This window comes from Syngnathus typhle, unplaced genomic scaffold, assembly GCF_033458585.1.
Source record: "Syngnathus typhle isolate RoL2023-S1 ecotype Sweden unplaced genomic scaffold, RoL_Styp_1.0 HiC_scaffold_97, whole genome shotgun sequence".
In the NCBI taxonomy this organism is placed as follows: Eukaryota; Metazoa; Chordata; class Actinopteri; order Syngnathiformes; family Syngnathidae; genus Syngnathus; species Syngnathus typhle.
In genome coordinates, this window is record NW_026872003.1 from 230,001 (window position 1) to 257,538 (window position 27,538).

Consider the following 27,538-nt stretch of genomic DNA (forward strand, 5'->3'; position numbering starts at 1 on the left):
GTCGGTCGGGCTTGGCCAGCGGGGGCCGAGGATGAACCGTGCGGGCACGGCGGTGGTCCGGGGGAAAGGCGTCGGCCTCCCAGGCCCGAGCTGGGGGAACGTGCGATGACCCAGGCGGGAAGCTGCGCCCCGTCCGAGTCAGACTCGGTCGTTGCGGCCCGCTGAGGCTCGCTTCGTTTCCGTAAAGCGGGGGTCGGGGGCGCGGCGCTGTGCCGGCGACTTGCCAGCGCGAGGCGCGCGCGCCGAGGCCCAAGCGGGAAGCTGCGCCCCGTCCGAGTCAGACTCGGTCGTTGCGGCCCGCCGGTCTCGCGCTACGGCCAGGATGCGGAGTTTGATCGACACTGGTGGGAGCCGGGGGGTCGAAGGGGTTCCGGCCGCCCCGCCGTTCTCAGCGCCGCTGTCACCCAGACGGGAAGCTGCGCCCCGTCCGAGTCAGACTCGGTCGGTGCGGCCCGCTGTGGCCAGCTGGCAACTAGCTACGGAAGGGTACCGGCGCTCCCGACGAACCCGCCGGGGTGGCTGGTGACCAACGCTGCGTTCGGCGCTTATTGCTGCGACCGGGAGGGAAGCTGCGCCCCGTCCGAGTCAGACTCGGTCGTTGCGGCCCCCCCGAGCCCGCACGCCTCTCGCGGAAGGTCATACGCCACCGGCGGCACGAAAGACGCCTCCCGCAACGCGGTAGTCGGGAAAGGCTATTCGGATAGTCGAGCAGAGTTGCGACAACACATCCCGCGGTGCCGTCTGGTTAGGCAAGGGTTTGAGAAACAGCATTCGCGGTAGACCGGCGCGGCCGGCGGACACCCACGCGGCGTGCCGCAATCGGATCGCGCGCTCGGCCTCCGTTGATTTCCTCTAGGTGGGTGATTCGGGGCGTCTCGGTCTCGCTGCCGTTCGGTCGCGCCAAGGCCTGCGGGGGCGGCGCGTAGCGCACGCTCTCGCGGCGGCCGAGGCGCTAGAGTGCGACCCGCAAGTGGGGAGGAACCGTCCACCCAACGCCGGCGCGAGCCGGGGCCGGTGGGGGCCCTACCAAGGCGGGTCATGAGTGCCAGTCGGTCAGTTCGGGAGAAGGGGAGGGTACTCGGAGGCCCGCCGGGAGCAGACGGGGGTCCGGAAGCTGAGGGGGGTGAAGGACGGCGGCCGGGAGCAGACGGCCGTCCCCGGGAGGGGGTGTTCGTTCACGTGCGGACGCCGGGAGCAGGCGGCCGTCACGCGATTCTGCCAACCGTTCCCACCGGCCTGTGTTTAAGGAGGCGGCCGGTCCTCCGTCCTTGGATGGATAAGATTCGCAGATTTTCGCCCGGCCTGTGTTTAAGGAGGCGGCCGGTTCCCTCCTTCCTTCCTTTCTTGGATGTATAACATTCGCAGATTTTCGCCCGGCCGGTGGTTTAAGGAGGCGGCCGGTCCTCCCTCCTTGGATGTATAACATTCGCAGATTTTCGCCCGGCCTATGTTTAGTGAGGCGACCGGTCCTCCCTCCTTGGATGTATAACATTCGCATATTTTCGCCCGGCCGGTGGTTTAAGGAGGCGGCCGGTCCTCCCTCCTTGGATGTATAACATTCGCAGATTTTCGCCCGGCCTATGTTTAGTGAGGCGACCGGTCCTCCGTGGAGAGCGACCCGCAAGTGGGGAGGAACCGTCCACCCAACGCCGGCGCGAGCCGGGGCCGGTGGGGGCCCTACCAAGGCGGGTCTCATTGCCTGTCGGTCAGTTCGGGAGAAGGTGGGGGTACTCGGAGGCCCGCCGGGAGCAGACGGGGGTCCGGAAGGTGAGGGGGTGAAGGACGGCGGTCGGGAGCAGACGGCCGTCCCCGGGAGGGGGTGTTCGTTCACGTGCGGACGCCGGGAGCAGGCGGCCGTCACGCAATTCTGCCAACCGTTCCCACCGGCCTGTGTTTAAGGAGGCGGCCGGTCCTCCACGAGAAGAATTCTGCCAAACGTTCCACCGGCCTGTGTTTAAGGAGGCGGCCGGTCCTCCCCGTCGTTCCGCCGGCTTGTGTTTAAGGAGGCGGCCGGTCCTCCACGAGAAGAATTCTGCCAAACGTTCCACCGGCCTGTGTTTAAGGAGGCGGCCGGTCCTCCCCGTCGTTCCGCCGGCTTGTGTTTAAGGAGGCGGCCGGTCCTCCACGAGAAGAATTCTGCCAAACGTTCCACCGGCCTGTGTTTAAGGAGGCGGCCGGTCCTCCCCGTCGTTCCGCCGGCTTGTGTTTAAGGAGGCGGCCGGTCCTCCACGAGAAGAATTCTGCCAAACGTTCCACCGGCCTGTGTTTAAGGAGGCGGCCGGTCCTCCCCGTCGTTCCGCCGGCTTGTGTTTAAGGAGGCGGCCGGTCCTCCACGAGAAGAATTCTGCCAAACGTTCCACCGGCCTGTGTTTAAGGAGGCGGCCGGTCCTCCCCGTCGTTCCGCCGGCTTGTGTTTAAGGAGGCGGCCGGTCCTCCACGAGAAGAATTCTGCCAAACGTTCCACCGGCCTGTGTTTAAGGAGGCGGCCGGTCCTCCCCGTCGTTCCGCCGGCTTGTGTTTAAGGAGGCGGCCGGTCCTCCACTATTCCTTCCTTGGATGGAAAGCATGTAGCACTTTGAAAATTTTCGAGCACTGTGACACTTTGAAAATTTTCGAGAGTTTTTGTACTTAGAAAATTTTTCGCTCTTGCACTTCCAGAGTGCTTTGCGGTAGCTCCTAGGTTCGCTGTCCGAGCATGTGAACACTTTTTGGGGGAGAACACATCGCTAGAGACACCAGCCGCCTGGTTCTCGGGGCCAAAACTTGTGTTCCCCACACTCGTTCTGACTATATTTTGCGATTTGGGGGTAAAGGTAATGAGTACAGTGACTAGGGGGACCAACTCATCGTACTCTGGCGCACCAACAGACCAAAGCTGGTACTGCACTTACCCCTGGTACCCCAACGCCTGGTACCTGACGGGCGAGAGGCTGATTTTTCGCTATTTGCGGCCGACCGAGGGAACCAGACAAAGCGGACACTTTACGGCGCAAGAGCCGTTGGCACTTAGAAATTTTTCGACAAAGTTGGCGCGAGCTCCAGAAGGAGAGGCTGATTTTTCGCTATTTGTGGCCGACCGAGGGAACCAGGCAAAGCGGACACTTTACGGCGCAAGAGCCGTTGGCACTTAGAAATTTTTTGACAAAGTTGGCGCGAGCTCCAGGAGAGGCTGATTTTTCGCTATTTGTGGCCGACCGAGGGAACCAGGCAAAGCGGACACATTACGGCGCAAGAGCCGTTGGCACTTAGAAAATATTCGCCAAAGTTGGCACGAGCTCCAGAAGGAGAGGCTGATTTTTCGCTATTTGTGGCCGACCGAGGGAACCAGACAAAGCGGACACATTACGGCGCAAGAGCCGTTGGCACTTAGAAAATATTCGCCAAAGTTGGCACGAGCTCCAGAAGGAGAGGCTGATTTTTCGCTATTTGTGGCCGACCGAGGGAACCAGACAAAGCGGACACATTACGGCGCAAGAGCCGTTGGCACTTGCGCGAGCTCCAGAAGGAGAGGCTGATTTTTCGCTATTTGTGGCCGACCGAGGGAACCAGACAAAGCGGACACTTTACGGCGCAAGAGCCGTTGGCACTTAGAAAATATTCGCCAAAGTTGGCGCGAGCTCCAGAAAGAGAGGCTGATTTTTCGCTATTTGTGGCCGACCGAGGGAACCAGACAAAGCGGACACATTACGGCGCAAGAGCCGTTGGCACTTAGAAAATATTCGCCAAAGTTGGCACGAGCTCCAGAAGGAGAGGCTGATTTTTCGCTATTTGTGGCCGACCGAGGGAACCAGACAAAGCGGACACATTACGGCGCAAGAGCCGTTGGCACTTGCGCGAGCTCCAGAAGGAGAGGCTGATTTTTCGCTATTTGTGGCCGACCGAGGGAACCAGGCAAAGCGGACACATTACGGCGCAAGAGCCGTTGGCACTTAGGCGAGCTCCAGAAGGAGAGGCTGATTTTTCGCCGTTTGTGGCCGACCGAGGGAACCAGGCAAAGCGGACACATTACGGCGCAAGAGCCGTTGGCACTTAGGCGAGCTCCAGAAGGAGAGGCTGATTTTTCGCTATTTGTGGCCGACCGAGGGAACCAGGCAAAGCGGACACATTACGGCGCAAGAGCCGTTGGCACTTAGGCGAGCTCCAGAAGGAGAGGCTGATTTTTCGCTATTTGTGGCCGACCGAGGGAACCAGGCAAAGCGGACACATTACGGCGCAAGAGCCGTTGGCACTTAGGCGAGCTCCAGAAGGAGAGGCTGATTTTTCGCTATTTGTGGCCGACCGAGGGAACCAGGCAAAGCGGACACATTACGGCGCAAGAGCCGTTGGCACTTAGAAAATATTCGCCAAAGTTGGCACGAGCTCCAGAATGAGAGGCTGATTTTTCGCCGTTTGTGGCCGACCGAGGGAACCAGACAAAGCGGACACATTACGGCGCAAGAGCCGTTGGCACTTAGGCGAGCTCCAGAAGGAGAGGCTGATTTTTCGCTATTTGTGGCCGACCGAGGGAACCAGGCAAAGCGGACACTTTACGGCGCAAGAGCCGTTGGCACTTAGAAAATATTCGCCAAAGTTGGCGCGAGCTCCAGAAGGAGAGGCTGATTTTTCGCCGTTTGTGGCCGACCGAGGGAACCAGACAAAGCGGACACATTACGGCGCAAGAGCCGTTGGCACTTAGGCGAGCTCCAGAAGGAGAGGCTGATTTTTCGCTATTTGTGGCCGACCGAGGGAACCAGGCAAAGCGGACACTTTACGGCGCAAGAGCCGTTGGCACTTAGGCGAGCTCCAGAAGGAGAGGCTGATTTTTCGCTATTTGTGGCCGACCGAGGGAACCAGGCAAAGCGGACACATTACGGCGCAAGAGCCGTTGGCACTTAGGCGAGCTCCAGAAGGAGAGGCTGATTTTTCGCTATTTGTGGCCGACCGAGGGAACCAGGCAAAGCGGACACATTACGGCGCAAGAGCCGTTGGCACTTAGAAAATATTCGCCAAAGTTGGCACGAGCTCCAGAATGAGAGGCTGATTTTTCGCCGTTTGTGGCCGACCGAGGGAACCAGACAAAGCGGACACATTACGGCGCAAGAGCCGTTGGCACTTAGGCGAGCTCCAGAAGGAGAGGCTGATTTTTCGCTATTTGTGGCCGACCGAGGGAACCAGGCAAAGCGGACACTTTACGGCGCAAGAGCCGTTGGCACTTAGGCGAGCTCCAGAAGGAGAGGCTGATTTTTCGCTATTTGTGGCCGACCGAGGGAACCAGGCAAAGCGGACACTTTACGGCGCAAGAGCCGTTGGCACTTAGAAAATATTCGCCAAAGTTGGCGCGAGCTCCAGAAGGAGAGGCTGATTTTTCGCCGTTTGTGGCCGACCGAGGGAACCAGACAAAGCGGACACATTACGGCGCAAGAGCCGTTGGCACTTAGGCGAGCTCCAGAAGGAGAGGCTGGTTTTTCGCTATTTGTGGCCGACCGAGGGAACCAGACAAAGCGGACACTTTACGGCGCAAGAGCCGTTGGCACTTAGAAAATATTCGCCAAAGTTGGCGCGAGCTCCAGAAGGAGAGGCTGATTTTTCGCCGTTTGTGGCCGACCGAGGGAACCAGACAAAGCGGACACATTACGGCGCAAGAGCCGTTGGCACTTAGGCGAGCTCCAGAAGGAGAGGCTGATTTTTCGCTATTTGTGGCCGACCGAGGGAACCAGGCAAAGCGGACACTTTACGGCGCAAGAGCCGTTGGCACTTAGAAAATATTCGCCAAAGTTGGCGCGAGCTCCAGAAGGAGAGGCTGATTTTTCGCCGTTTGTGGCCGACCGAGGGAACCAGACAAAGCGGACACATTACGGCGCAAGAGCCGTTGGCACTTAGGCGAGCTCCAGAAGGAGAGGCTGATTTTTCGCTATTTGTGGCCGACCGAGGGAACCAGGCAAAGCGGACACTTTACGGCGCAAGAGCCGTTGGCACTTAGGCGAGCTCCAGAAGGAGAGGCTGATTTTTCGCTATTTGTGGCCGACCGAGGGAACCAGGCAAAGCGGACACATTACGGCGCAAGAGCCGTTGGCACTTAGGCGAGCTCCAGAAGGAGAGGCTGATTTTTCGCTATTTGTGGCCGACCGAGGGAACCAGGCAAAGCGGACACATTACGGCGCAAGAGCCGTTGGCACTTAGAAAATATTCGCCAAAGTTGGCACGAGCTCCAGAATGAGAGGCTGATTTTTCGCCGTTTGTGGCCGACCGAGGGAACCAGACAAAGCGGACACATTACGGCGCAAGAGCCGTTGGCACTTAGGCGAGCTCCAGAAGGAGAGGCTGATTTTTCGCTATTTGTGGCCGACCGAGGGAACCAGGCAAAGCGGACACTTTACGGCGCAAGAGCCGTTGGCACTTAGGCGAGCTCCAGAAGGAGAGGCTGATTTTTCGCTATTTGTGGCCGACCGAGGGAACCAGGCAAAGCGGACACTTTACGGCGCAAGAGCCGTTGGCACTTAGAAAATATTCGCCAAAGTTGGCGCGAGCTCCAGAAGGAGAGGCTGATTTTTCGCCGTTTGTGGCCGACCGAGGGAACCAGACAAAGCGGACACATTACGGCGCAAGAGCCGTTGGCACTTAGGCGAGCTCCAGAAGGAGAGGCTGGTTTTTCGCTATTTGTGGCCGACCGAGGGAACCAGACAAAGCGGACACTTTACGGCGCAAGAGCCGTTGGCACTTAGAAAATATTCGCCAAAGTTGGCGCGAGCTCCAGAAGGAGAGGCTGATTTTTCGCCGTTTGTGGCCGACCGAGGGAACCAGACAAAGCGGACACATTACGGCGCAAGAGCCGTTGGCACTTAGGCGAGCTCCAGAAGGAGAGGCTGATTTTTCGCTATTTGTGGCCGACCGAGGGAACCAGGCAAAGCGGACACTTTACGGCGCAAGAGCCGTTGGCACTTAGAAAATATTCGCCAAAGTTGGCGCGAGCTCCAGAAGGAGAGGCTGATTTTTCGCCGTTTGTGGCCGACCGAGGGAACCAGACAAAGCGGACACATTACGGCGCAAGAGCCGTTGGCACTTAGGCGAGCTCCAGAAGGAGAGGCTGGTTTTTCGCTATTTGTGGCCGACCGAGGGAACCAGGCAAAGCGGACACATTACGGCGCAAGAGCCGTTGGCACTTAGGCGAGCTCCAGAAGGAGAGGCTGATTTTTCGCTATTTGTGGCCGACCGAGGGAACCAGGCAAAGCGGACACTTTACGGCGCAAGAGCCGTTGGCACTTAGGCGAGCTCCAGAAGGAGAGGCTGATTTTTCGCTATTTGTGGCCGACCGAGGGAACCAGGCAAAGCGGACACTTTACGGCGCAAGAGCCGTTGGCACTTAGAAAATATTCGCCAAAGTTGGCGCGAGCTCCAGAAGGAGAGGCTGATTTTTCGCCGTTTGTGGCCGACCGAGGGAACCAGACAAAGCGGACACATTACGGCGCAAGAGCCGTTGGCACTTAGGCGAGCTCCAGAAGGAGAGGCTGATTTTTCGCTATTTGTGGCCGACCGAGGGAACCAGGCAAAGCGGGCACATTACGGCGCAAGAGCCGTTGGCACTTAGAAAATATTCGCCAAAGTTGGCACGAGCTCCAGAAGGAGAGGCTGATTTTTCGCTATTTGCGGCCGACCGAGGGAACCAGGCAAAGCGGACACATTACGGCGCAAGAGCCGTTGGCACTTAGGCGAGCTCCAGAAGGAGAGGCTGATTTTTCGCTATTTGTGGCCGACCGAGGGAACCAGGCAAAGCGGACACTTTACGGCGCAAGAGCCGTTGGCACTTAGAAAATATTCGCCAAAGTTGGCGCGAGCTCCAGAAGGAGAGGCTGATTTTTCGCTATTTGTGGCCGACCGAGGGAACCAGGCAAAGCGGACACATTACGGCGCAAGAGCCGTTGGCACTTAGGCGAGCTCCAGAAGGAGAGGCTGATTTTTCGCCGTTTGTGGCCGACCGAGGGAACCAGGCAAAGCGGACACATTACGGCGCAAGAGCCGTTGGCACTTAGGCGAGCTCCAGAAGGAGAGGCTGATTTTTCGCTATTTGTGGCCGACCGAGGGAACCAGGCAAAGCGGACACATTACGGCGCAAGAGCCGTTGGCACTTAGGCGAGCTCCAGAAGGAGAGGCTGATTTTTCGCTATTTGTGGCCGACCGAGGGAACCAGGCAAAGCGGACACATTACGGCGCAAGAGCCGTTGGCACTTAGGCGAGCTCCAGAAGGAGAGGCTGATTTTTCGCTATTTGTGGCCGACCGAGGGAACCAGGCAAATTTGCATCACGCGATTCTGCCAACCGTTCCAACCGGCCTGTGTTTAAGGAGGCGGCCGGTCCTCCGTCCTTGGATGGATAACATTCGCAGATTTTCGCCCGGCCGGTGGTTTAAGGAGGCGGCCGGTCCTCCCTCCTTGGATGTATAACATTCGCAGATTTTCGCCCGGCCTATGTTTAGTGAGGCCGCCGGTTCCCTCCTTCCTTTCTTGGATGTATAACATTCGCAGATTTTTGCCCGGCCTATGTTCAGTGAGGCGGCCGGTCCTCCCTCCTTGGATGTATAACATTCGCAGTACTAGAAAAGCCACCAAGCCCACCGCGAGAATTTGCGTGTCTAATGCGGAAGCAGAAGAAAATCATGAATGAATGGCAAAAGAGGAAGAAAATTCAGGAAACATTCATCACTGACTTACACATGTTGGGCATGTTGCGTCGAGATTACTCTTGCCTTGACCGCGTGCTCTCGTGGAACATGTCTTGACTTCTCATTGCACAGCCGTTATATATTCTACTGACCGCAGGGATTTCCGAATACCTTCCGGTTTCAATTATATACTGATGAAACAGAAAATACACTCTTTTTTTTTTTGGTGCATACAGCAGAATGCAATTACACAGAATGAAAAAAGACGAATTCAATCATTTTTAAAGAACAACAACTTTATTTCAATTATTTCAATTAAATTTCAGTACAGGTCGGAGCAGATTTTATTTAAAAAAAGCCCATTCAATTGTATTGTTATACAATATTTTTATAATGTGACCATGTCAAAAGTCAAAGTCTGCTTTATTGTCAATCCCTTCATATGTCAAGACACACAAGAAACCGAAATTCCATTTCCTCTATCCCACGGTGGAAGTGGAATTTCCATCATCATCTTCCAAACGTGCGCCAGTGGCTTTGCTCATCCTTATTTCCTGGAAGAAAAACGGACGTCAAAAGAGAAATATTGCTTCTTGTCGCTTGAAAGATGTGTCACCTCTCCGTTGGCGTTGATCAAGGTAAAGTGGACCTGGCCTACGGGTCCCCAGTTGGACTGTGTCTCCCAGACTAGATCAGAGGGAGGATTGTGGTTTCGGCCAGCGTCAGCCGCCCAGATCTGATGCATGTAAAGGTCATTGAAATATTGAGCACCTTGTATCTGAGATCTTCCAGATAAGATTGATTACCGTGACACTCTCGTGGGCCTTCAGGATGAATTCTGCGGCAAACTTGAATACGATGGGAGCAGAAGATCCAATCTGGAGCTTCACCTGCCAGTTCCCCAAATTCTGATCCTAATAGTTGAAATTGATCTCAACAGGTTAGTCGTTACTGGAAAATGTGCAAATTTCGTAAGCTGATCCCCTTTGACACATCCACTGACCTCATCAACTGTATTGCGAAGTCTGACATATTTGCCGTACGAGTCCACCTCATCCAGAGTGACCTGCTGCTCATCCACAGTGACCTGCTGCTCATCCACAGTGACCTGCTGGGCGATATTAGGTCGAGGCAAGCTCAAACCCTCGCTGTCCTTCGGACGTTTCCTCTTTTTGCTGGCCGACATGGTTTGGCGTACCCTGGGGACAAACGTGGAGACATTAATTGCTATGAGAGCAAACGTTGTGGTATGTTCTAAAGCTGTAAAAAGACCTCTCCTCCTTGTTCTGGGTCCGCTCCCTCTCTGTAGACAGAGCCTCCTCCAGATCTTTCACTTTTTGGCCGGCTTCCAACTCCACCATGCGAGACTCGTGCTGGCTTTGGACCATGCGCAAGTCCTACGTGAGACGTGAGAATGACTCAGCTTTATTTTCATTAATTAAATAAGCGATAGTGATGGTAATTACCGACCGCGGAATGCAGCTTCTTTTCAAACTCCAGCTCATCTTTAAGGATTTGAATGTAATGCGACTTCCTGAGCAAAAACAGTATTAAATCCTCGAAGCAGTCAAATGCGCTATTTATATTGATGTGCGACTATGGGATGGTTAACTGAAAGTCCAATTGAGCTGCAATTAGTCACGAGGAGGATTTTCCTTGGGGTGTGGCCCCAGCAGCAAAGCAATTGTGTCAGCACTAATATCCACTATCCATTTTGTTGTTGGCATATTTTTGATAAAATGGCCGGGCGGGCCTCACCTTGCTTCCAGCTCGTCAAAATCAATCTTCAGCTTGGACAACTTGACCTGCAGACGTTCACGCTCTGTGGCCTCTGAGTCCAGAGCCGCACGGGCTTTCGCCAGATCGGATTCTTTCTTCGTGTCCCTGAGATGACAGATATACACATAAACTGAGAATATGGAAAATTTCGGGCAGTCGGAGAAATCAGCGTGAACAAACAAATACATACAGCCGAGTTAAAAAAACACCAGAACAATCACCATGACAATTGCAAACACACAGAAAGAAAATAAATAACTGGAACATCACTCAAACACCGGTGATCCCATCGTGAGTCCCACATATGGGATGGTTAACTGAAAGTCCAATTGAGCTGCAATTAGTCACGAGGAGGATTTTCCTTGGGGTGTGGCCCCAGCAGCAAAGCAATTATGTCAGCACTAATATCCACTATCCATTTTGTTGTTGGCATATTTTTTATAAAATGGCCGGGCGGGCCTCACCTTGCTTCCAGCTCGTCAAAATCAATCTTCAGCTTGGACAACTTCACCTGCAGACGTTCACGCTCTGTGGCCTCTGAGTCCAGAGCCGCACGGGCTTTCGCCAGATTGGATTCTTTCTTCGTGTCCCTGAGATGACAGGTATACACATAAACTGAGAATATGGAAAATTTCGGGCAGTCGGAGAAATCAGCGTGAACAAACAAATACATACAGCCGAGTTAAAAAAACACCAGAACAATCACCATGACAATTGCGAACACACAGAAAGAAAATAAATAACTGGAACATCACTCAAACACCGGTGAGCCCATCGTGAGTCACACATATGGGATGGTTAACTGAAAGTCCAATTGAGCTGCAATTAGTCACGAGGAGGATTTTCCTTGGGGTGTGGCCCCAGCAGCAAAGCAATTATGTCAGCACTAATATCCACTATCCATTTTGTTGTTGGCATATTTTTGATAAAATGGCCGGGCGGGCCTCACCTTGCTTCCAGCTCGTCAAAATCAATCTTCAGCTTGGAAAACTCCACCTGCAGACGTTTACGCTCTGTGGCCTCTGAGACCAGAGCCGCACGGGCTTTAGCCAGATCGGATTCTTTCTTCGTGTCCCTAAGATGACAGATATACACATAAACTGGGAATATGGAAAATTTCGGGCAGTCGGAGAAATCAGCGTGAACAAACAAATACATACAGCCGAGTTAAAAAAACACCAGAACAATCACCATGACAACTGCGAACACACAGAAAGAAAATAAATAACTGGAACATCACTCAAACACCGGTGATCCCATCGAGAGTCTCACATATGGGATAGTTAACTGAAAGTCCAATTGAGCTGCAATTAGTCACGAGGAGGATTTTCCTTGGGGTGTGGCCCCAGCAGCAAAGCAATTATGTCAGCACTAATATCCACTATCCATTTTGTTGTTGGCATATTTTTGATAAAATGGCAGGGCGGGCCTCACCTTGCTTCCAGCTCGTCAAAATCAATCCTCAGCTTGGACAACTCCACCTGCAGACGTTCACGCTCTGTGGCCTCTAAGACCAGAGCCGCACGGGCTTTCGCCAGCTCCGTCTTGTAAATGGCCCTCAGCTCATTGTATGCATCTTGAGGAGTGTTTTCTGGGGTTGCCATTTTTCGAATTTGCTTCTGTTGATCCAGAAAAGACTCAGTCAGTATCATGCCATTACACCAAATGCAACATGCACTTATCAAAGAAACGTCATAGAGGTTTCTTCAAAGTCAAAGTTTCCTTTGTAACTAGAATTTTGCAATTTCTGGAGAAATTGCGTGTGAAGGCGAAATGTATGAATAACTTCTTCGGGGAATGCTGCCGAACGATGTGGAAACATGTTGAATTACTTGAGAAATGTAGAATATTTTGAGAATTTGTGGTGAATTTCAAAATAAAAGATGTGAAGTTTTTGGTAAGTTATGGAATAGGTTAAAAAAAATGTGGGATAGGTAGAAAAATGATGAACAGTTGAAAGTTGGAATGGGTTGAATCGGTTGAAAAATGTAGAAATGAGAACGGGAAAAGGAAATATTGGAGAATTGGGTGTGAATTTCAAAATAAAAGACGTGAAGTTTTTAGTAAGTTGTGGAATAGGTAGAAAAATGATGAACAGTTGAAAGTTGGAATGGGTTGAATCGGTTGAAAAATGTAGAAATGAGAAGGGAAAAAGCAATTGGGTGTGAATTTCAAAATAAAAGATGTGAAGTTTTTGGTAAGTGGGAAGTTGTGGAATAGGTAGAAAAATGATGAACAGTGTAAAGTTGGAATGGGTTGAATCGGTTGAAAAATGTAGAAATGAGAAGAGAAAAAGGAATTGGGTGTGAATTTCAAAATAAAATATGTGAAGTTTTTGGTAAATGGGAAGTTGTGGAATAGGTAGAAAAATAATGAACAGTTGAAAGTTGGAATGGGTTGAATCGGTTGAAAAATGTAGAAATGAGAAGGGAAAAAGGAATTGGGTGTGAATTTCAAAATAAAAGATGAAGTTTTTGGTAAGTGGGAAATTGTGGAATAGGTAGAAAAATGATGAACAGTTGAAAGTTGGAATGGGTGGAATCGGTTGAAAAATGTAGAAATGAGAAGGGAAAAAGGAATTGGGAATGAATTTGAAAATAAAAGATGTGAAGTATTTGGTAAGTTGTGGAATAGGTAGAAAAATGATGAACAGTTGAAAGTTGGAATGGGTTGAATCGGTTGAAAAATGTAGAAATTAGAGTAGAAAAAGGAAACTTTAGAGAATTTGGGTTGAATTTCAAAATAAAAGATGTGAAGTTTTAGGTTGAATTTCAAAATAAAAGATGTGAAGTTTTTGGTAAGTGGGAAGTTGTGGAATAGGTAGGCAAAAGATGAATGGTTGAAAGTTGGAACGAGTTGAATCGGTGGAAAAATGTATAAGTTAGAAGTGAAAAACGAAATTTTATGAAATTTTGCAAAATTTTATGCAAATTTTAAAAGTGAAAACGTGAAAATTTTGAATTTGGCAAGTTTGGGAATGTCCCCAATGTGATTTGAATGTGTTGAATTATGTGAATATCAAACTGGAACAACGTAAATGTGAAATGTTGAATCTGCCATTAAGAATGAATGGGGCAAAAATCGCCATAAATTTGTGAATTATGTGAAAACGGAAAATTTTTGGAACGAGAAAACTGTGAGCACCCATGCCATGAATTTTTGGAATAAGTGAAAAGTGGAATGGAGTGAATCGGTTGAAGTATGTGGAACTAGTTAAGCGCCAAAGAAAGCTAACGAAAAGGTAGCGCAAAATGTTGTAGAATAACAATAGTGTGAAGGCCTTCACCTTCACACTAATAATAATAAAGGACAGGAATAACAATAGTGTGAAGGTCTTCACCTTCACACTAATAAAGGACAGGAATAACAATAGTGTGAAGGTCTTCACCTTCACACTAATAAAGTACAGGAATAACAATAGTGTGAAGGTCTTCACCTTCACACTAACTAGAATTTGCAATTCCTGAAGGAATTGCGTGTGAAGGTGAAGAAGTTGAATAAATATTTAAGGAATGCTGCAGAATGATGTTGAAACGAGTTGAATCGGTTGAAAAATGTAGAAATGAGAAGGGAAAAAGGAACTGGGTGTGAATTTCAAAATAAAAGATGTGAAATCTTTGGTAAGTTGTGGAATAGGTAGAAAAATGATGAACAGTTGAAAGTTGGAATGGGTTGAATCGGTTGAAAAATGTAGAAATGAGAAGGGAAAAAGGAATTGGGAGTGAATTTCAAAATAAAAGATGTGAAGTATTTGGTAAATGTGGAATAGGTAGGAAAATGATGAACAGTTGAAAGTTGGAATGGGTTGAATCGGTTGAAAAATGTTGAAATAAGAGTAGAAAAACGAAATTTTAGAAAATTTTGGTTGAATTCCAAAATAAAAGATGTGAGGTTTTTGGTAAGTGGGAAATTGTGGAATAGGTAGGCAAAAGATAAAGAGTTGAAAGTTGGAATGGGTTGAATCGGTTGAAAAATGTAGAAATGAGAACGGAAAAAGGAATTGGGTCTGAATTTCAAAATAAAAGATGTGAAATTTTTGGTAAGTGGGAAATTGTGGAATAGGTAGAAAAATGATGAACAGTTGAAAGTTGGAATGGGTTGAATCGGTTGAAAAATGTAGAAATTAGAGTAGAAAAATGGAATTTGAGAGAATTTGGGTTGAATTTCAAAATGAAAGATGTGACGTTTTTGGTAAGTGGGAAGTTGTGGAATAGGTAGGCAAAAGATGAACAGTTGAAAGTTGGAACAAGTTGAATCGGTGGAAAAATGTAGAAATTAGAAGTGTTATGAATATTATATGTACAAATTTAAAGTAACCAGTTTGATATCATATTGTTTGCTCATTTGTAGTATGTTAATTGAGTAAAATAAGAGCTCTCTCAAAGATAAACTACATCCACTAACCTTCCCAAATGGAATCTGAAACATATGAAAATAGAAGGCCACAAACTAATGCACAAACGCATTACATAAAAGAGATAGTCAGTGTTAACAAATCAATAAAACAAACACATCAGTGTCCTTTGTTGTTCGAAAAGTGAACATGTAACATTTATTTATCACCATTCATTCATGCATTCAATAAATTGCAAACATTCAATTGTTTTGAACAATTCATTCATTCATTCATTCATTCATTCATTCATGCATTCATTCACACATTCAATCTTTGTCACGTCACCCTGCACACGGGTGACAGTAATGGGCATCCCATCTTGTGGGATATGGGGGGGCTGGCTGAAGGTTTTTTGCCAGATATCAAGTTTGATGACTGTCACTTCCCCCGAATCCGACACAACATCCACCACCTCTTCCCCATAGAGTATACCAACGACGGTAATGATGAGGCTGGAGTTGCAGGCCTGTTGAATAAAATAAAAATGTAATTAATTTTTATGAATGGAAAACAACGTTTACCAAAGGCTAATCATGCCTCCAAATAAAGCAAGTGGGAGCAGTAAAGCCATCCTAAAACACAAAGACGTTCTTAAAGCAATGCGACAGTGAGCGCCCGGCGCGCTGCGGGCGGTCGCGCGATCGGACCAAATTAGGCTCCCTGCTCAGTGAGGTACACTTCAATTTGAGAAAGTACATCAAGACGTTACAAATATTTTCTAAATTTCAGCGACGGCTCTGTCACAATAATGCGACCAGCGCGGAGCAGTTGCGCGGTCGGCTGCGCGTCGGGCGGAACGCTGCAATTGCGCGATGGGACAAAAAGTTGATCTTGGAAAAGGGAACAATAAGCAATAAGCAAGCACCTTTTCAATTCCACTGCTATGAACCCATTTACTAACCTTTACATCCGTGTACGTTGTCGAGTGGAGCATGACTCCCGACTCGGTCGCCTGGGCACTCAGGTGGGTGAACACGAAGGAACCCCCTACCTTCAGCTCTACGAGGTTAGCCTCCCGCCAAAGTCCAATTTTGACAGTGGCTTCATCCTGCGGTAGTTTTAAAATGCGTATAAGTATGTGTGCAAAGTGCTACAACAGGGGAAGTACAAATGGCTACTTACTTTTTTGAGCGTCAAATGTCGAAATGGTGCCAGGTGGTTCCCTCGCTGGCGCACCATGCGGATAGGACGCATCTAAAGTGGACCAAATTGATATCCCAATTACAATAATAATTGTTTTTGACAATGAGCGTGTCATGTGTCTGTGTACACGACCTTAACGATGACAAAAAAAAACAAAAAAACTTTTGGTACCTTAGTACTACACAGAGGATTTCAATGATTTTGTGTGTGCATGCGCATGTATGTACATTATTGCACATGCATCATGTCTTCACAGGTGTACACAAATACATGTGTGTATATGTGCATTTGTGGGTGCAGGTAACTTACATCGGTTATCACGCCATCCAGTGACACCATCTCCTCAGGTAGTTTATTCACTACCTCCTGAGGAGATGATGCCACTGAGTTGGGGCCCTGGCCTCTTCTTCCAGCTGTGGGCTGGTTTGCACTTCGGCCGCCATGAAGATTTTTGAGGCGGGTTTGGTGAGGAGCCCTTGCCCCCGTTGGTCCACACCGAAGTTTAAAAAAATGTAACTGTTGCCCTCTGTGACGAGGGCAGCCAAGTGTTCAAACAGAACTATTTTATAGGCTTTCTCGCCGTCACAGAGGGCAACAGTTACATTATTGTGCTGGCCGTGCATTGACAAGGTGCCATCAGCTGCACAAATCCAGCTCCTTGCACGCAGAGCACTCCTCATTGCCACTACTTTCCCGCAAATCATATTTGTCGCCATTCTGAAAGAGAAAAATAAGAGAGAAATTGACTTGTTTCGTTTGTAGATGACAAATGGCAAATTATTCATTTAATAATAACTATTATAATACATCTGACTGACTTTGCGATGAATTTATTAACTACCACAAGGTATCATTGCCATATTAATATAGGATAAAAATAAATGAATGCCACGTACAATAAAAAAAAAAAAAATTAAATGTTATACTGAAAAGAAAGAGTTTCCCAGCAATGATTTTTAACATCCACTAGATGTCAGTGCAGAGTGACAAAGTCAATAGTTCATGGGTGTGTAGCACTGGGCAATGATTCAATACTACTGATCTTACTCGGTTAGTACATATCAGTGCTTACAGTTACAATGTCATCTGCTATATAAATTTGGAAGCACATTTCATAATGGCGCCTGTGCATTTTTTGGGGGGCTAACCTAAAACAAAGATTTTAATAAAAGAACACCGTAAACCATTTTTATCCATTTACGTGTGGCGACTACGAGGTGTCGTCTGAAATAAATGAATTACGCGTCGTGTATCTTTCCATAAATGTCCTTACTCTGTAACGCAAAGTGCATGCATTGTGTTTGTGGCGCATCCATCTTGTTACATGGCGGCAAATGCACACGGCGGACGATAGTGTACAATACTTAAACGCAAGAGCAATAAAATGGGGAATCCTCCGTCATAAATAGGAACGCAGAACAATCATGTATTTTCGACTGACTAGTTAATTAATAATTACAAGTTAATTTGCTATATGCGCATTTTGTAATGGCGGCCTTTGTTTTTTTTTTTTTTTGCTCGACGCAAACCAAGATGTGGATGCCTCGGTCACGAATAATGTTCACGTTCATCAACCGATGGAATTAATCCATACTAAATTCACCGAGAAACAACTCCGCAAAAGTTTGTCGTGAGAACAGGAGACTATTTTTTTCTATATGTACAGTTAATGAGTAATAACATGTAATAGCACAGTAATAGAACTAGAAATAGAAATAGAGTTTCTGGTTGAATTTCTTTGCAGGATTTTAGAATAGCCTCCCAGAGCTGCTGTTTGGAAGTGAACTGCCTCCCACCCTCGTAGATCTTCTGCTTGACTATGCTCCAAAAGTTTTCAATAGGATTGAGGTCAGGGGAGGATGGGGGCCACACCATCAGCTTCTCTCCCTTTAGTCCCATAGCAGCCAAAGACGCTGAGGTATTTCTTGCAGCATGAGATGGTGCATTGTCATGCATGAAGATGATTTTGCTACGGAAAGCACGGTTCTTCCTGTTGTACCATGGACGAAAGTGGTCAGTCAGAAACTCCACGTACTTTATAGACGTCATTTTCACGCCTTCAGGGACCCTAAAGGGGCCAAGCCGCTCTCTCCCCATGATTCCGGCCCAAAACATGACTCCGCCACCTCCTTGCTGACGCCGCAGCCTTGTTGGGCTATGGTGACCGTCCACCAACCATCCACGACTCCATCCATCTGTAAAGTCAAGTCAAATCAAGTTTATTTGTATATCCCTAAATAACAAGCAGTCTCAAAGGGCTTCACATAGACAGAAATTGACAATTATTCTCAATTTCTACACCTACCTGGACCATCCAAGGTTGCACGGCACTCATCAGTGAACAGGACTGTCTGAAAATTAGTCTTCATGTAATCCTGGGCCCACTGCAGCCGTTTCTGCTTGTTCGCGTTGTTTAGGGGTGGCCGAATGGAGGGTTTCCGCATAACTGCAAGGCTCTGGAGGATCCTACACCTCGACCTTCGTGGGACTTCACCGGCACATGCAGCGTCGAATATTTGTTTGCTCGTCTGTAGTGGCACGCTAGCAGCCGCCCTCTTGATTCGACGTTTTTGTCTTGCAGAAATCTTCCTCGTCGTGCCTTTATCTGCACAAACCCGCGTGTGCTCCGAATCAGCGACGAATGTCTTTACAGTTCGATGGTCATGCTTAAGTTTTCGTGAAATATCGAATGTCTGCATACCTTGTCCAAGGCATTGAACGATTTCACGCTTCTCAACAGCAGAGAGATCCTTTTTCCTCCCCATGGTTGAATGAAATGGCCGAACGCTTAAAAACGCGGAACTTAAATAGACTTTCCTTAATTGCGCTCACCTGGCAGACTATCATGTGACTATCACATAACTGAGGTTGATTTCAGTCATTTAAAGAGTCATACAATACCGAGAGTTTACTTGAAAAACAAAAAATGTAATCTTTATGACACTTAAATACATTTTGCATAATAATTTGGAACACGGGACCGTGTTCCAAATTATTATGCAAATTATATTTATCTCAGATTTTCCTAAATAGCTTCCTTGAAATCGTAGCCGCCCTCCGAGCTCTCCTGCCCGGCGTGCGTTTGCGTCAGCGCCCGGTAACATTATGGAAGCTAAAAGAAAGAAAAAAGAAACAAATCTAAGAGCAAGTGCTGGTGTATTTACTCGTCGTGTCCACCGGAGGGAGGCAACTCCCCGCCGCAGCTGCAGAGGCAGCTTTGAAAAGTCATCCCGGCCCAGTGGAGGTCTGCGCGGGGGGGGTCTTCCTTGAAATCTTAGCCGCCCTCCGAGCTCTCCTGCCCGGCGTGGGTTTGCGTCAGCGCCCGGTAACATTATGGAAGCTAAAAGAAAGAAAAAAGAAACAAATCTAAGAGCAAGTGCTGGTGTCATTTACTCGTCGTGTCGACTGGAGGGAGGCCACTCCCCGCCGCAGCTGAACAGTCATCCCGGCCCAGTGGAGGTCTGCGCAGGGGGGGGTCCTCCTTGAAATCTTAGCCGCCCTCCGAGCTCTCCTGCCCGGCGTGGGTTTGCGTCAGCGCCCTAGTGTCATTTACTCGTCGTGTTGACCGGAGGGAGGCCACTCCCCGCCGCAGCTGAACAGTCATCCCGGCCCAGTGGAGGTCTGCGCAGGGGGGGTCTTCCTTGAAATCTTAGCCGCCCTCCGAGCTCTCCTGCCCGGCGTGGGTTTGCGTTAGCGCCCGGTAACATTATGGAAGCTAAAAGAAAGAAAAAAGAAACAAATCTAAGAGCAAGTGCTGGTGTCATTTACTCGTCGTGTCGACCGGAGGGAGGCCACTCCCCGCCGCAGCTGAACAGTCATCCCGGCCCAGTGGAGGTCTGCGCAGGGGGGGTCTTCCTTGAAATCTTAGCCGCCCTCCGAGCTCTCCTGCCCGGCGTGGGTTTGCGTCAGCGCCCTGGTGTCATTTACTCGTCGTGTCGACCGGAGGGAGGCCACTCCCCGCCGCAGCTGAACAGTCATCCTGGCCCAGTGGAGGTCTGCGCAGGGGGGGTCTTCCTTGAAATCTTAGCCGCCCTCCGAGCTCTCCTGCCCGGCGTGGGTTTGCGTTAGCGCCCGGTAACATTATGGAAGCTAAAAGAAAGAAAAAAGAAACAAATCTAAGAGCAAGTGCTGGTGTCATTTACTCGTCGTGTCGACCGGAGGGAGGCCACTCCCCGCCGCAGCTGAACAGTCATCCCGGCCCAGTGGAGGTCTGCGCAGGGGGGGTTTTCCTTGAAATCTTAGCCGCCCTCCGAGCTCTCCTGCCCGGCGTGGGTTTGCGTCAGCGCCCTGGTGTCATTTACTCGTCGTGTCGACCGGAGGGAGGCCACTCCCCGCCGCAGCTGAACAGTCATCCCGGCCCAGTGGAGGTCTGCGCAGGGGGGGTCTTCCTTGAAATCTTAGCCGCCATCCGAGCTCTCCTGCCCGGCGTGGGTTTGCGTCAGCGCCCTGGTGTCATTTACTCGTCGTGTCGACCGGAGGGAGGCCACTCCCCGCCGCAGCTGAACAGTCATCCCGGCCCAGTGGAGGTCTGCGCAGGGGGGGTCTTCCTTGAAATCTTAGCCGCCCTCCGAGCTCTCCTGCCCGGCGTGGGTTTGCGTCAGCGCCCTGGTGTCATTTACTCGTCGTGTCGACCGGAGGGAGGCCACTCCCCGCCGCAGCTGAACAGTCATCCCGGCCCAGTGGAGGTCTGCGCAGGGGGGGTCTTCCTTGAAATCTCAGCCGCCCTCCGAGCTCTCCTGCCCGGCGTGGGTTTGCGTTAGCGCCCGGTAACATTATGGAAGCTAAAAGAAAGAAAAAAGAAACAAATCTAAGAGCAAGTGCTGGTGTCATTTACTCGTCGTGTCGACCGGAGGGAGGCCACTCCCCGCCGCAGCTGAACAGTCATCCCGGCCCAGTGGAGGTCTGCGCAGGGGGGGTCTTCCTTGAAATCTTAGCCGCCCTCCGAGCTCTCCTGCCCGGCGTGGGTTTGCGTCAGCGCCCAGGTGTCATTTACTCGTCGTGTCGACCGGAGGGAGGCCACTCCCCGCCAAAGCTGAACAGTCATCCCGGCCCAGTGGAGGTCTGCGCAGGGGGGGGTCTTCCTTGAAATCTTAGGCGCCCTCCGAGCTCTCCTGCACGGCGTGGGTTTGCGTCAGCGCCCGGTAACATTATGGAAGCTTTAAAAAAAAAAAAACGGAAGTCCGAAAAAAGCTCCATAATTGGTTAAAAATTCTTAGCCGCGTCCCTGGAAGCCTAATCGGGCATAAAAAGTTAGGCGGAACGGCCCTGAAGCTCCACACGGAAGTCCGAAAAAAGCTCCATGATTGGTTAAAAATGCTTAGCCGCGTCCCTGGAAGCCTAATCGGGCGTAAAAAGTTAGGCGGAACGGCCCTGAAGCTCCACACGGAAGTCCGAAAAAAGCTCCATGATTGGTTAAAAATGCTTAGCCGCGTCCCTGGAAGCCTAATCGGGCGTAAAAAGTTAGGCGGAACGGCCCTGAAGCTCCACACGGAAGTCCGAAAAAAGCTCCATGATTGGTTAAAAATGCTTAGCCGCGTCCCTGGAAGCCTAATCGGGCGTAAAAAGTTAGGCGGAACGGCCCTGAAGCTCCACACGGAAGTCCGAAAAAAGCTCCATGATTGGTTAAAAATGCTTAGCCGCATCCCTGGAAGCCTAATTGGGCGTAAAAAGTTAGGCGGAACGGTCCTGAAGCTCCACACGGAAGTCCGAAAAAAGCTCCATGATTTGTTAAAAATGCTTAGCCGCGTCCCTGTAAGCCTAATCGGGCGTAAAAAGTTAGGCGGAACGGCCCTGAAGCTCCACACGGAAGTCCCAAAAAAAGCTCCATAAGACCAGCGGGCCGTCGAAAATGCTTAGCCGAGGCTCTGGAAGCCTCGCCGGGCATCGCTCGCGGCAGCCGGGGTAGCTTTTAGGTACCAGGGGCGAGCGCTCGGGTACCAGGGGCGAGCGCTGAGGTACCAGGAGCGACCGCTCAGGTACCAGGGGTAAGCTCTAATGCAGTACCAGCTTTGGTCTGTTGGTGCGCCAGAGTACGATGAGTTGGTCCCCCTAGTTACTGTACTCATCCCCTTTACCCCCTAATCGCAAAATACAGTCGGTACGTATGCGCAGAAGAGTTTTGTTTCTTTTTGAAAATTTTTTATAAGTGCCAGCGGATGCTGGCACACGAACTGTCCGAGCTACGACGGTTCCCCGGTCGGACAGCGACGGTGAAAAAGCGGTCCTGGAGGTCCGAAAAAAATTCGCGAATATTTTCTAAGTGTCACCGAGGGCTGACATGCAATCTATCCGAGGCGCGCTGGTTCCCCGGTCGGATCCGAATGGTGAAAATTCGGCCTCTCCACCACGGAGGTCGGTGAGAATTTCAGAATATTTTCTAAGTGCGAGCGTGGGCTGCCGCACAAGCTGTCCGAGTGGCGACGGTTCCCCGGTCGGCCACGAATGGTGAAAATTCGGCCTCTCCACCACGGAGGTCGGTGAGAATTTCAGAATATTTTCTAAGTGCGAGCGTGGGCTGCCGCTTAAGCTGTCCGAGTGGCGACCGTTCCCCGGTCGGCCACGAATGGTGAAAATTCGGCCTCTCCACCACGGAGGTCGGTGAGAATTTCATAATATTTTCTAAGTGCGAGCGTGGGCTGCCGCACAACTTGTCCGAGTGGCGACGGTTCCCCGGTCGGCCACGAATGGTGAAAATTCGGCCTCTCCACCACGGAGGTCGGTGAGAATTTCAGAATATTTTCTAAGTCCGAGCGTGGGCTGCCGCACAAGCTGTCCGAGTGGCGACGGTTCCCCGGTCTGCCACGAATGGTGAAAATTTGGCCTCTCCACCACGGAGGTCGGTGAGAATTTCAGAATATTTTCTAAGTGCGAGCGTGGGCTGCCGCACAAGCTGTCCGAGTGGCGACGGTTCCCCGGTCGGCCACGAATGGTGAAAATTCGGCCTCTCCACCACGGAGGTCGGTGAGAATTTCAGAATATTTTCTAAGTGCGAGCGTGGGCTGCCGCACAACTTGTCCGAGTGGCGACGGTTCCCCGGTCGGCCACGAATGGTGAAAATTCGGCCTCTCCACCACGGAGGTCGGTGAGAATTTCAGAATATTTTCTAAGTGCGAGCGTGGGCTGCCGCACAAGCTGTCCGAGTGGCGACGGTTCCCCGGTCGGCCACGAATGGTGAAAAATCGGCCTCTCCACCACGGAGGTCGGTGAGAATTTCAGAATATTTTCTAAGTGCGAGCGTGGGCTGCCGCACAAGCTGTCTGAGTGGCGACGGTTCCCCGGTCGGCCACGAATGGTGAAAATTCGGCCTCTCCACCACGGAGGTCGGTGAGAATTTCAGAATATTTTCTAAGTGCGAGCGTGGGCTGCCGCACAAGCTGTCCGAGTGGCGACGGTTCCCCGGTCGGCCACGAATGGTGAAAATTCGGCCTCTCCACCACGGAGGTCGGTGAGAATTTCAGAATATTTTCTAAGTGCGAGCGTGGGCTGCCGCACAAGCTGTCCGAGTGGCGACGGTTCCCCGGTCGGCCACGAATGGTGAAAATTTGGCCTTTCCACCACGGAGGTCGGTGAGAATTTCAGAATATTTTCTAAGTGCCAGCGTGGGCTGCCGCACAAGCTGTCCGAATTGCGACGGTTCTCCTTTCGGACCCGAATCGCGAAAATTCGGCCTCTCCACCACGGAAGTCGGTGAGAATTTCAGAATATTTTCTAAGTGCCAGCGTGGGCTGCCGCACAAGCTGTCCGAATTGCGACGGTTCTCCTTTCGGACCCGAATCGCAAAAATTCGGCCTCTCCACCACGGAAGTTGGTGAGAATTTCAGAATATTTTCTAAGTGCCAGCGTGGGCTGCCGCACAAGCTGTCCGAATTGCGACGGTTCTCCTTTCGGAACCAAATCGCGAAAATTCGGCCTCTCCACCACGGAAGTCGGTGAGAATTTCAGAATATTTTCTAAGTGCCAGCGTGGGCTGCCGCACAATCTGTCCGAATTGCGACGGTTCCCCTGTCGGCCACAAATGGCGAAAAATCAGCCTCTCCTTCTGGAGCTCGCGCCAACTTTGGCGAAAAGATTCTAAGTGCCAACGGCTCTTGCGCCGTAATGTGTCCGCTTTGTCTGGTTCCCTCGGCCGGCCACAAATGGCGAAAAATCAGCCTCTCCCTCTGGAGCTCGCGCCAACTTTGGCGAAAAATTTCCAAGTGCCAACGGCTCTTGCGCCGTAATGTGTCCGCTTTGTCTGGTTCCCTCGGTCGGCCACAAATGGCGAAAAATCAGCCTCTCCTTCTGGAGCTCGCGCCAACTTTGGCGAAAAATTTCTAAGTGCCAACGGCTCTTGCGCCGTAATGTGTCCGCTTTGTCTGGTTCCCTCGGTCGGCCACAAATGGCGAAAAATCAGCCTCTCCTTCTGGAGCTCGCGCCAACTTTGGCGAAAAATTTCTAAGTGCCAACGGCTCTTGCGCCGTAATGTGTCCGCTTTGTCTGGTTCCCTCGGTCGGCCACAAATGGTGAAAAATCAGCCTCTCCTTCTGGAGCTCGCGCCAACTTTGGCGAAAAATTTCTAAGTGCCAACGGCTCTTGCGCCGTAAAGTGTCCGCTTTGTCTGGTTCCCTCGGTCGGCCACAAATGGCGAAAAATCAGCCTCTCCTTCTGGAGCTCGCGCCAACTTTGGCGAAAAATTTCTAAGTGCCAACGGCTCTTGCGCCGTAATGTGTCCGCTTTGTCTGGTTCCCTCGGTCGGCCACAAATGGCGAAAAATCAGCCTCTCCTTCTGGAGCTCGCGCCAACTTTGGCGAAAAATTTCTAAGTGCCAACGGCTCTTGCGCCGTAATGTGTCCGCTTTGTCTGGTTCCCTCGGCCGGCCACAAATGGCGAAAAATCAGCCTCTCCTTCTGGAGCTCGCGCCAACTTTGGCGAAAAATTTCTAAGTGCCAACGGCTCTTGCGCCGTAATGTGTCCGCTTTGTCTGGTTCCCTCGGTCGGCCACAAATGGCGAAAAATCAGCCTCTCCTTCTGGAGCTCGCGCCAACTTTGGCGAAAAATTTCTAAGTGCCAACGGCTCTTCCCCGTAATGTGTCCGCTTTGGCTGGTTCCCTCGGTCGTCCACAAATAGCGAAAAATCAGCCTCTCCTTCTGGAGCTCGCGCCAACTTTGGCGAAAAATTTCTAAGTGCCAACGGCTCTTGTGCCGTAAAGTGTCCGCTTTGTCTGGTTCCCTCGGTCGGCCGCAAATAGCGCAAAATCAGCCTCTCGCCCTTCAGGTACCAGGCGTTGGGGTACCAGGGGTAAGTGCAGTACCAGCTTTGGTCTGTTGGTGCGCCAGAGTACGATGAGTTGGTCCCCCTAGTCACTGTACTCATTACCTTTACCCCCAAATCGCAAAATATAGTCAGAACGAGTGTGGGGAACACAAGTTTTGTTCCCGAAAACCAGGCGGCTGGTGTCTCTAGCGATGTGTTCCCCCCCAAAAAGTGTTCACATGCTCGGACAGCGAACCTAGGAGCTACCGCAAAGCACTCTGGAAGTGCAAGAGCAAAAATTTTTCTAAGTACAAAAATTTCTCGAAAATCTTCAAAGTGTCACAGTGCTCGAAAATTTTCAAAGTGCTACATGCTTTCCATCCAAGGAAGGAATAGTGGAGGACCGGCCGCCTCCTTAAACACAAGCCAGTGGAACGACGGGGAGGACCGGCCGCCTCCTTAAACACAGGCCGGTGGAACGTTTGGCAGAATTCTTCTCGTGGAGGACCGGCCGCCTCCTTAAACACAGGCCGGCGGAACGACGGGGAGGACCGGCCGCCTCCTTAAACACAGGCCGGTTGGAACGGTTGGCAGAATTCTTCTCGTGGAGAACCGGCCGCCTCCTTAAACACAGGCCGGCGGAACGACGGGGAGGACCGGCCGCCTCCTTAAACACAGGCCGGTTGGAACGGTTGGCAGAATCGCGTGACGGCCGCCTGCTCCCGGCGTCCGCACGTGAACAAACATCCCCTCCCGGGGACGGTCGTCTGCTCCCGACCGCCGTCCTTCACCCCCTCACCTTCCGGACCCCCGTCTGCTCCCGGCGGGCGAAAATCTGCGAATGTTATACATCCAAGAAAGGAAGGAGGGAACCGGCCGCCTCACTAAACATAGGCCGGGCGAAAATCTGCGAATGTTATACATCCAAGAAAGAAAGGAGGGAACCGGCCGCCTCACCAAACATAGGCCGGGCGAAAATCTGCGAATGTTATACATCCAAGGAGGGAGGACCGGCCGCCTCACTGAACATAGGCCGGGCAAAAATCTGCGAATGTTATACATCCAAGAAAGGAAGGAGGGAACCGGCGGCCTCACTAAACATAGGCCGGGCGAAAATCTGCGAATGTTATACATCCAAGGAGGGAGGACCGGCCGCCTCCTTAAACCACCGGCCGGGCGAAAATCTGCGAATGTTATCCATCCAAGGACGGAGGACCGGCCGCCTCCTTAAACACAGGCCGGTTGGAACGGTTGGCAGAATCGCGTGACGGCCGCCTACTCCCGGCGTCCGCACGTGAATGAACACCCCCTCCCAGGGACGGCCGTCTGCTCCCGGCCGCCGTCCTTCACCCCCCTCAGCTTCCGGACCCCCGTCTGCTCCCGGCGGGCCTCCGAGTACCCTCCCCTTCTCCCGAACTGACCGACTGGCACTCATGACCCGCCTTGGTAGGGCCCCCACCGGCCCCGGCTCGCGCCGGCGTTGGGTGGACGGTTCCTCCCCACTTGCGGGTCGCACTTTAGCGCCTCGGCCGCCGCGAGAGCGTGCGCTACGCGCCGCCCCCGCAGGCCTTGGCGCGACCGTACGGCAGCGAGACCGAGACGCCCCGAATCACCCACCTAGAGGAAATCAACGGAGGCCGAGCGCGCGATCCGATTGCGGCACGCCGCGTGGGCGTCTGCCGGCCGCGCCGGTCTACCGCGAATGCTGTTTCTCAAACCCAGACGGCACCGCGGGATGTGTTGTCGCAACTCTGCTCGACTATGCGAATAGCCTTTCCCGACTACCGCGTTGCGGGAGGCGTCTTTCGTGCCGCCGGTGGCGTATGACCTTCCGCGAGAGGCGTGCGGGCTTGGGGGGGCCGCAACGACCGAGTCTGACTCGGACGGGGCGCAGCTTCCCTCCCGGTCGCAGCAATAAGCGCCGAACGCAGCGTTGGTCACAAGCCACCCCGGCGGGTTCGTCGGGAGCGCCGGTACCCTTCCGTAGCTAGTTGCCAGCTGGCCACAGCGGGCCGCACCGACCGAGTCTGACTCGGACGGGGCGCAGCTTCCCGTCTGGGTGACAGCGGCGCTGACAACGGCGGGGCGGCCGGAACCCCTTCGACCCCCCGGCTCCGACCAGTGTCGATCCAACTCCGCATCCTGGCGTAGCGCTTGGGCCCAGGCTGTTGACGAACAGGAAGCGGGAGCAGAATCAGTAAATGTAAATGTGCTAGTTTACGTTGAGTTAGCCTTGAAGATGTTTTAGTCACAGGCCTAGCGCTGTAAAAAATGAATGCTTACTATTTGTCTGGCGTTAAAACAGACATTGTTTCAACACAAATCTGCGTGTATTGCCGTGCCTTTGGATATT

General features: G+C 51.5%; 2 protein-coding genes and 1 long non-coding RNA gene across 4 annotated transcripts in view; 1 reads left to right on the forward strand and 2 right to left on the reverse strand.

Annotated features, from left to right (window-relative positions):
* Positions 1–27,538, forward strand: part of LOC133148528 (uncharacterized) — a 70,380-nt gene that overhangs the window by 41,500 nt on the left and 1,342 nt on the right. The window lies entirely within an intron of this gene.
* On the reverse strand, positions 8,911–10,270 carry LOC133148511 (lamin-A-like). The gene is made up of 5 exons (XM_061271553.1): positions 10,106–10,270; positions 9,639–10,032; positions 9,442–9,549; positions 9,252–9,371; positions 8,911–9,189 (listed from the first exon to the last, which is right to left on the reverse strand). Exons 2-5 carry the CDS (start codon positions 9,819–9,821, stop codon positions 9,115–9,117), a joined length of 486 nt encoding a protein of 161 aa, XP_061127537.1. The 5' UTR covers positions 9,822–10,032; positions 10,106–10,270; the 3' UTR covers positions 8,911–9,114.
* Positions 10,203–12,250, reverse strand: LOC133148510 (lamin-B2-like). Its single transcript, XM_061271552.1, has 5 exons — positions 11,849–12,250; positions 11,364–11,489; positions 10,879–11,004; positions 10,399–10,519; positions 10,203–10,211 (listed from the first exon to the last, which is right to left on the reverse strand). The coding sequence occupies exons 1-5, from the start codon at positions 12,064–12,066 to the stop codon at positions 10,203–10,205; spliced, it is 600 nt and encodes a 199-aa protein (XP_061127536.1). The 5' UTR covers positions 12,067–12,250.

Bases quoted from the DNA above. Each gene is read 5' to 3' on its own strand.
- LOC133148511 (XM_061271553.1), bottom strand. From the start codon at position 9,821: ATGTCGGCCAGCAAAAAGAGGAAACGTCCGAAGGACAGCGAGGGTTTG. The intron at 9,372-9,441 runs GTAATCAATCTT...TACATGCATCAG, and splicing joins AGGCCCACGAGAGTGTCACG to ATCTGGGCGGCTGACGCTGG. The intron at 9,190-9,251 runs GTGACACATCTT...TTTTTCTTCCAG, and splicing joins TGATCAACGCCAACGGAGAG to GAAATAAGGATGAGCAAAGC.
- LOC133148510 (XM_061271552.1), bottom strand. From the start codon at position 12,066: ATGATACTGACTGAGTCTTTTCTGGATCAACAGAAGCAAATTCGAAAA. The intron at 11,490-11,848 runs GTGAGGCCCGCC...CTGTCATCTTAG, and splicing joins TTTGACGAGCTGGAAGCAAG to GGACACGAAGAAAGAATCCG. The intron at 10,520-10,878 runs GTGAGGCCCGCC...CTGTCATCTCAG, and splicing joins TTTGACGAGCTGGAAGCAAG to GGACACGAAGAAAGAATCCG.